Source organism: Eutrema salsugineum, unplaced genomic scaffold (assembly GCF_000478725.1).
Source record: "Eutrema salsugineum unplaced genomic scaffold, Eutsalg1_0 scaffold_1, whole genome shotgun sequence".
NCBI lineage: Eukaryota > Viridiplantae > Streptophyta > Magnoliopsida > Brassicales > Brassicaceae > Eutrema > Eutrema salsugineum.
In genome coordinates this window covers 11,660,950-11,670,377 of record NW_006256909.1, presented here as the reverse complement: position 1 = coordinate 11,670,377, position 9,428 = coordinate 11,660,950, and the positions used below count along the sequence as shown (strand labels likewise).

General features: G+C 42.1%; 2 protein-coding genes across 2 annotated transcripts; one reads left to right on the top strand and one right to left on the bottom strand.

The window, feature by feature from the left end:
• Positions 1-2,088, bottom strand: LOC18028132 (protein farnesyltransferase/geranylgeranyltransferase type-1 subunit alpha). The gene is made up of 6 exons (XM_006414426.2): positions 1,916-2,088; positions 1,436-1,710; positions 1,226-1,335; positions 810-930; positions 632-727; positions 1-528 (listed from the first exon to the last, which is right to left on the bottom strand). The coding sequence occupies exons 2-6, from the start codon at positions 1,658-1,660 to the stop codon at positions 103-105; spliced, it is 978 nt and encodes a 325-aa protein (XP_006414489.1). The 5' UTR covers positions 1,661-1,710; positions 1,916-2,088; the 3' UTR covers positions 1-102.
• Positions 2,089-8,726: 6,638 nt separating this feature from the next.
• LOC112081958 (uncharacterized protein At4g04775-like) lies at positions 8,727-9,285 on the top strand. The gene is made up of 2 exons (XM_024149033.1): positions 8,727-8,903; positions 8,995-9,285. The coding sequence occupies exons 1-2, from the start codon at positions 8,727-8,729 to the stop codon at positions 9,283-9,285; spliced, it is 468 nt and encodes a 155-aa protein (XP_024004801.1).
• The last annotated feature ends 143 nt before the right edge of the window (positions 9,286-9,428 follow it).

The following is a 9,428-nucleotide window of genomic DNA, read 5'->3' as shown; positions in this document are numbered from 1 at the left end:
GGCTAAAATGATGTTTGAATTAAAACATGTTCATGTGATTCATAAAGAAGCAGTACAGAGATAGAAAATGAAAAAAAATCAAAATCAAAATGTGTAAATTAGTCACATTGCCACTGTAATCTGGCTTTTCCTCCATGCCCAATAGTTAGCTCTTATAGGATCTACACGACCGAGAATGGTACACAGCAAATTGGCCAAGTCAGTATCTGGTTCTTCACTAGCTAGAGCTTTCACCGAGTCTCTATGCTCGCTGGTTGGTCTCAATCCGTTGCATAGAAGATCCAAAAGGGTGCTCAGAGCAAATCCATGGAAGCAATCTGTACGAGAGAGAACTCTCAAACAGACTGAGGAAACACTAGGATCACTAATCCAGGACTCTGTGTCGTCTTTGAAAAGACCTTTCAGGTATCTCCACAAGCTCTCGTTTGCAGGATTGGCTAAAATGGCTTTGACTGTGTAGCTTACTTCAGATTCTCTCATGGCTTGTAAGCCTCCCAACGAGGGAGATCTAGTAATAACGTAATACCTCTGCCAGATTTAAGGGAATGGAGTTATTCAAAGAAAGTGACTGAATTGGCAAAGATAAATTTGGTAAACACAATCTAGCGTATGTATCGATGGATCATATTACCTGATTCCAGGCAGAATTGTTAAAGACGTCAGCTTCAAGGAGCTCGTGACAGTAATCAAGCTCATTTTCCCATCCTCCTAATGCTTGTAGTGTCCACTGCAGATTGTTTCCCAGCATCAAGCAAGAACATAAATATTAAATCAAGTGAGTGCTTTAACAAAGGTGTGAGATCACAAACCTGCCTGTGTGACCAAGCATGATAATGTTTGGCATCAAGTGAAAGTACCCTCCGAGTAAAGTCAAGTTCCCTCCACGCAACATCAGGACCCAGTTTCTCAGCAACCCATCGCCGATGATGCCTAGAGCAAAGGAATAATTAGAGCAGAACCATCGATCATCACAAACCGAAGCAAACAACCAAAGGGTTACTTTTGTTTGACACTATGGACTTTTACAATGTGTAAAAGAACAAACTTTGATTTCAAATATAATGAACATGCATTATAATAATTCCCACAAAAGATATCGAGTAAAACATTCTCCAGTTTATGACAAATGTAGACAATCACATAAAGCAAACATATACAGTTCTTGGTTCAAAATCATTCATAGATAAAGAAACACTCTCACGAAGAAAAAGGTGTTAAAACTTACCACAATTGGTAGTTCTTAGAGTTATCTTCAGAGATGCGCTCGATGAATTCGAGTTCTTGATACAAGTCGTGATTAAGCGCCTCGAGTACTAGTCGCCTGAAATGCCAGACCTTTCAAAGGCAAAGTTAAGAACAAGATTGTTAAGAATAAGATTCAATGCAACGAGGACTAAATAACCAAGCAGCCTGCAAAGCATAGAAGAATCATTACTGTGTAGTTCCCGGAGTTTAAGCGGAGGGTTTCTTCAGTGAGTCGTAGTGCGCGAGGAGATCTCTCGTCGGAGAAGTAAATTGCACGGAAGTAATCCATGGTCTCGCGGAACTCTTCCTTGTAGGCGATCGGAACCACCGGGTTCGAGCCGTCGTTCTGAGTCAACGGGACCACGTCCGACCACTCGGGCCGCTCGCTTAGTGGCACGGTATCGTCGGAATCCATTTGCTCTGCGTTTCTTACCGGCGATGAAGAAACCCACTTTCTGATGTTCTCTGCCGAAATCCAAACAATTTATATTTCGTAAGGAAATTCAAAACTTTAGGTCAATGGGTAGACGAAATTTAGGGTATCGACAATAATTTGATTCCCAATCCAAAACTTATGAGTAGAGTACGATTCTACGATAGAAATTAGTGTTTATCAATCGCTCAAAGGATCCTACGACGAAGTAATTCGAGAATCGAGATGGGCACAAACCTGACGGATGCGAAAGCAAATATGGATCTCAGTGGGAAAATCGAAGGAAGGATTATTCGAGCGCAGAGGAAAGAAGAACAACGAAGGTTGTCTTATATTATTCTTTTTTTTTTTACAACATCAACACCATTTTATTAGGAGAAAATTTTACACCTCGTGTTCGAGCAGCTTTTGCTAGCTTATCGGCACGGACATTACAAGATTTAGGACATGATATAATTTAGGACATGATATAATCTAAACGATCTAAAACAACGTGATAAAAATCAAAAATCCTCTAACTCTGCTGTGAATGTAGGCCAGTCCGAAAGGTTATAGTGATCAAATCGGAGCAGTCTGTATAGAAGATCTCGCAAACCACATGTGAGGAAAGAATGCATTTCATAGCCCATAAAAGAGAGTCCAGCTCTGCGTGAAGGGGAGATAAGCTTTGGCCAGCACCTCTAAGACCTACAAGGGAAATGTTACGGCCAGAGAGAATGACCCACCCTTGTCTGCTGATCGGTGCCGTTCCAAGCCATAATCCATCAAAATAGCACCCTGTCTCGACTGAGGTAGGAAGCTTATCTGGCATAGGCTCTGGGTCCTGACAAATGACTCCATTGTCTACAGTATTCACGTACCTCCACGCTTCTTCCTCTACCTTTGCATGATTAAGGATATCAGGCGGGAGTTTGTCCCGGTTTTGAAAACTTTTCTATTTCATGCTTTCCACAGAAACCACATAATCCAGGGAAAAATATGGAGATGCTCTTCGCTTAGTCCAGAATCACTTGCTCTCCAAAATAGGTAATCTAAGTTACCATAAATGGAGGATAAGGGGAAAACGTCTAGAGATGAGAGAATCGTCGAAAGAGCCAAACTTGCTTAGACAGAGGGCATTCAAAAAGCATGTGATTTATTGTCTCCTCCTCTGCCCCACATCTCGGGCATTCTTTATCACGTCCGTTCGATATGACGGGAGAATAGACGTTGACACGTCGATACACTACCATTAACGCATTGCCAAACAAAGTGCTTGATCTTGCGTGTGGTTTTTAGTTTCTATGCCTGCACCTTTAAGACCGAAAAATCGGGTCCCTGAACAGGGAGGTCACAGGTAAGACGAGATAAGGCTCTCGCGTTCTAATATCCAGACTTGACAGTATAGTTTCCGGACTTAGTGAAAATCCAGCTATACCCATCTCTCGAGAAAGCACGACTCGGACGTAACCCTAAAATAAGGGTAATCTCCTCGAGAGGGAATAACTCTCGAAGACGGTCTACTTTCCACTGCTTCGTCTGAAAGTCAATAAGAGTATTGACGAAGAGAAGGGGATTCCGATCCATCAAAAGCCCCTTCGGGGGTCTAGCTGGGAAGTCGGGGATCCATGGCTCAGACCACACACAGGTGTCAAAACCAGAGCCTATGGTTTTCCGAATCCCGGAGGCGAGGAGCGGTTTTGCTGCCAATATACTACGCCATCCTTAGGAAAGCCGGTTAGAGACACTAACTTCAAGAGGACTGCACAATTTAAAATATCTCCCCTTTAATAACCGACATAAAAGGGAATCTGGAAATCGCAGAAGTCTCCAGAGTTGTTTAGCTAGCAGTGCAATGTTAAAATCTTCGAGGGTCCGAAATCCAAGGCCAGCCTCCTTCAAGGGATCACTCAGGGAGTTCCATGCCATTCAATGAATACCTCTACCCTCACTCTTAGAGCTCCACCAGAAGTTCGCAATTGCACTCTTAAGCTTAACACATAGGGCTTTTGGTAGGAGAAAACACGACATAACATATGTCAGAATTGCTTGTGCCTGAGATTTTATCAGAATCTCTTTGCCACCTTTAGAGAGAAGTTTCGATGACCAGGATTTGACCCGGCTTTGCAGCCTGTCCCGAACAAAGGCAAACACCTGGGCTTTAGAGCCCTGAATCTTCTCTGGGAAGCCTAGATAGGTCCCCATACCTCCTTCTTGGGAGATTCCGAGGGTATCTTTAATCTCTTGTCTTATTGTCGTAGGCACGTCATTGCCAAACATTATGGAGGATTTCGCAAGATTGATTTGTTGCCCCGACACCTCGCCATAACGACGGATAATATCTATGATTTCTCTGCTCTGACTGATGTCCGCCTTGCAAAAGAAAAGGCTGTCATCCGCGAACAGGAGATGGGAGGTGGGGGCTCGCTCTTGCAATTTTTATCCCTTGGATCTTGTCATCGTCTTCAGCAGCACGGAGCTGAGAGATAAGGGCTTCTGTGCATAGTATGAAGAGGTAAGACAAGATCGGGTCCCCTTGCCTGATACCCCTAGATGGTCTGATTTTTCCTCTTGGTTTACCATTTATCAAACGCTGTATTTCACTGAGGTGATACAGAACATGACCCAGTCAATCCATCGGTTATCAAACCTCATCTTTTCCATCAAAGATCTCAGGAAAGACCATTCAACTCTATCATATGCCTTACTCATGTCTGTCTCTATTGCCATAAACGTTTTGCGACACGCCGGGTTGGAGCGTAAAGCATGGAAGTTTTCTTGAGCAATAAAAATATTATCCGTGATTAGTCTTTCCGCCACAAAGGCTGACTGGGTCTCGGAAATTAATTTCGGAAGAAGTTTTTTTAAGCGTAAGCTCAAGACTTTAGAGATAATCTTATAGGCTACATTACATAAGCTAATCGTTCTGAAGCCTGACATCTCTCTAGGGCGATCACCCTTAGGAATAAGGCAGATGTTAGTTTCATTTAGTTGTTCATCGAAAGTACCAGAGCGTTGGAAGTCTTTTATCATCTAATAAGGTATCCCTTGATCGTTCACCAAAATTTCTAGAAGAAGAGGGATGTAAAGCCATCGGGTCCTGGAGCTTTGCCTAGATTCAAGGAGAAAAGGGCTCGCTTCACTTTTTCTTCTAATGCCTCCCGTGTCAATCTTTCGTTCATCACCAAAGTGACTTTTACGGGGATATTTTAAAGTACAGAGGAGGGGTCTCTCGAATTCGAGGATGCGAAGAGCATTTCAAAGTATCTAATAGCTATTGATTCCACTCCCTTCGCATTATCCACCCATTCACCATCAGGACTAAGAAGACCTAGAATCTTGTTCCTTGCTCTCCTCTGCTCAGTAGTGGCGTGAAAAAACTTGGTATTTTTATCGCCTTCTTTTAACCAAGTTGCTGTACTCTTCTGTTGCCAATAGAGTTTCTCCTCTCGGTAAGCTTCACATAAGCGCCTCTTGATGATTAGAATGTCTTCTACTGAGACATTGTCATCTTCCACTGCTTTGTCAATCTCATCTTGGAGTTGCTTAATTAATTTTTGAGAATTCGTAATTAACCTTTTTTCCATACCGAGATGGCTTGGCGACATTTCCTTATGCGAAAAACGAAAGAACCATGGGCTCGTAATAGAGGTTCTCCCCAACCTCGCTTTACGGACTCTTCTAGACCTGATTTGCCATTCCACCGTTTGTCAAACATAAATCTCTTATAGAGGCACATTGGTGAGTTCCCTATATATGCAATAAGGGGTCTATGGTATGATCCCCACATTTTCAAATACTCCACACTAGTGTGGGAAAAGATGGTATGTCAATCCTCATTTCCTAAGGCTCTATCCAACCGACATTTGATAACACCATTTCTTCTCCTTCCGACCCAGGAGAGAGAGTTTCCTTGGAATGGGAATTCAATCATTCCATAATTTCGAATCATGGCTTTAAAAGGAAGAAAAGTGGCTTCTAAGCGTTTTTCCCCGTCACTTTTTCAGGATTGCCAATAATCTCATTAAAATCGCCGATGAAGAACCACGGTCCATTTCAGGAAATGCCAATACGGGATAAACGTTCCCATACATACTCTCGGTTTTTTACAACAGGATCACCATAAATGAAAGACATAAAAACACGATTGCCATCAAATATAGTCTCAACATCAATCAAACGATCATCTAAATGTAAAATCTTAGCCAGAAAATCCTTAGAATAAAAAAGAGCAATACCTCCATTGTTCCCTATTGGGTCAACAGTGTGAAGGTTATCAAATCCTAGAGAAACTTGCATATTCTGCAAAAAATAACGATTGTTTTTGGTTTCAGATAAAAACATAAAACCTCGAGAGTATTTGTGACATAACTCTTCCAGTCGGTGAGAGGTAAGCTCAGCTCCCATCCCTTGGAAAATCCACGCCAGAATCCTCATTTGGGTGGTTTGGGAGTAGCACGGTCCTCCAAACCAATGGTCTTCTTGCTCGGCTTTGCAGGTTTGCTAGTCGATGGTGCAGCGGACGTTGAAACGGTTGCATTAGCGGATGGGGGAACATGGCGAGGGGCTGGTCTTGGAGCGGTTCGAGTGCGGGATCCAGGGACAGATGTAGTGTTACTCGCAGGTATGTTGGCACGCTTCTTTGGGGAGTTCTTGTTCTAGAAAGGCTTAAGCTTTTTGGAAGCAGCTACAACCACTTTAGGGCTTCGGGATCGATTTCTTTTTCCGAACTGGAGACTGGTCTGGGGACCTCACCCTTTTGCTAGTGGGGGATTGGGAGACAGCTGGGGCCGTTGCAGAAGTCTTACAATTTGGGATCGCCACATCCGATATTGTACGCTCTAAACTCTCCACCATCTCTTCTGATGCGAGGTCTTCACCCAGAAGATCATCATCTTCCATAAGACCTTCGAATATCATCGCTCTCTCACAGTCGTCCAAAATGCACAGGTCATCTTCGGTGAGCTCAGTGTCATCCTCCACTCCATCAGCTCGATCTTCCTAATCGGTGGGGACATACTCAGTTCCAAGGAGACTCCCAACATCATCTGTTTCTGATACAGGGGCCAAAGGCGCCTTAAGAGGGATCTCCACTTCGGGAATTACCTCGCCAAAAGGCGGAGAGTGCATCACTCCAGATTGATGTCGGTGTGTCGTGAGGGTTGTCAAGTTTTACCCTAAATTAAATCAATAGCCGCAGGTGCACAGCTGATCGATTGTAGTACTTAGGGATCGAATCCACAGGGAAGGAGAATCTTTCCTGCAAAAGCCTTCGAAAGAAATATAAAGTATGGAAGTCTAGAACCAAACAGTTTTGTGGGGGGTTTTGGTGGTGTGTTTAATGTAAAAACGAATCCTAAAGAGAAAATACGAGAATTAAAATGACCTAATAACTAAACTTAACAAAAACGGGTAAAAACAGGAAAAACGGCTAACCTAATTGCTTAAATGAAAATCGATTGAAAAGCAATGAAAATATTGAACTAAAGCTTGAAATAAAACGGTGTAAATCTATAAGAAAGAAAGTGCTGGGCTTCAGGGAAGTTTTCTCAGGGGTACGAACGATTCAAAACATTGCTAGAGAGTAAATTTGATAAGATCTTAGCTTAAACTTTTCGAACTGGAGTTACGGACGTATGAATAAACCACTGTCGTGATCATAGACAACTATCTCTCTCAACCCTGACCAGTAGGTTTCCACTCTGGCCCTGGAAAAGAAAAGATGCATTATGTTTAAGACTCGTCAGCATTCACAAATCGCCCATAGGTAGGTTTCCACTCCTATGTTTGTTTTGCTCTCCTAAACTAGATCTGACACCGGATGAACACTTTCGTGTCACCAAGCATCTGGATCAGATTATAGTTCATGACGCTACTCTCATGTAGTAAAAACGAATTCAGAAGAAAAAGTTCTAAGATTCAGCTCAAAAGCTCATGGAATCCTCACCGAACATATAAATCCCCATCGAAAATCCCTTAATCCCAACAGTAAAACTAATCAGACATGATGAACGAAATAAAAAACATAGTATGAAAAAGTAGAATAAAAACCGAAATTGAAAAAGGAAGAACAAGGGTTCAAGAGACAAATCTCTCTCTCCCTAAAACCTAAAAACAAAGCTTAAAGTAAAATTTCTGTAAAGTATTTCGTCTCTCTTTTTTTTCTTCTAAAAACGATCTAAATGACATGTATTTACAATCTCCAATACTCTCTGGTGTCTAGGATTCCGGAATTGAGGCTAGAAAAATGATATGGGCTTCAGAAATGGGCCTTCGGGCTCGGAGTTAGCTGGCCGCGGTCGGGATGAGTGCGACCGCGGAAAATGGGTGGCTGGCCGCGGTCGCGGCGGTTGTGACCGCAGGGATTGGTCTGTTGGCCGCGGGTGAAAACGCTCGCCGGCTGGTTTACGGGACATCTTGCTCTTCGCGTATCTTTTGATTGAACCGTTGGATTGTCAAGCTGTAAAGTGTGCTGGAAATCTGATACTTCCATCTTTAAGGTCTCCAAATTTGAGCTGGATTAGACGGTGAGAAAACCTTCAATCGGGGGTGAAATTCTGACGGTTTGACTCTGAGCTGAAATCTGGTTTTCTATCCATTTTGTTAAGCTTTTCCCAAAGTTACCTGAAAAGAGTCTTGGAACTACAAATACTAGAAAAACGTAATAAAAGTACTTGAAACAATGGGAAAACGGTCTATTTCCCCCCATAACTTTCATATAATACTAGATCACCCTGAACTTTGAGCCTCGGTTTGTGTCTCCCTAAAACAAAAGTTAAATAGATTATTCCCCCTAGTTGCAAAGTTCGAGATCTATTTCCCCTTCAACCAAAATTTCGATGGTTTTACATCGGTTCCGCATGTAAACCGTAAACCAGACGTGTTGGACCGAAAACAAAACCGAAATAAAAACCAAATCCGATCCTAGATCCGACCCATTCCCCCGACCCGTTCCCCAATTAAAATCCCCAAATTGAATATAAACCCTAAAACTCAGTTTTCCAAAATCAAAATCAAAATCGCGAATTCGAAATCAAAATCGCGAATTCAAAATCAAATCTAGTGGAGGATGAGCAATATATCCGGCGCATCTAGTGGAGTATCAAATGGTGGCCGAGATCGAGGAAAAGTCATGGGAATTCCGAGAAGATGTTGGTGTGGAGAAGAAATCATAACAAAGATATCCCGATCGGATTCAAATCCATACCAGCGCTATTTTAGGTGTTCTTTAGCTGTTGCAAAGAAGGTAAGCTAAGTACATATCGATTTTCATTTTGAAATTGTATATTCATGTTAACAATTTTGAATTGAATCAATTTTTGATCTAAATTTTGTAGCTTTCAAATGATAATCATGTGTTTAAGTGGGTTGATGAGGCTCTGCTTAATGAGATAGAGGCATTTGGTTATCGAGCAGAAAGCATTGAACACCAGATGAAAGAGCTTTCAAAATCACGTTTGGAGCTTGAGAAAATGGTGTATGACAAGATGGAAATGAAGCTACAGAATGAGATATTTGAGAAAGTTGAAGAAATAATTGGTGAAACTGAATCCAAGATGAAGAAAATGATGGTGCTTGCAGTCTTTGGGTGTGTGGCCATTGTCGGATTCAGCATGCTTTTAGGTTGAGTCTTGTATGGTTTTTAGTGTGTGCTTGTTGTTGTATGTTTTGGTTAGTATCTTTATCGACATTGATGGTCTATTTTTAGCAAATTAATGGCCTTGAACAATATAAATTGTCTGTGTGGTGTGTTGTTTCACATTTGGTTTCA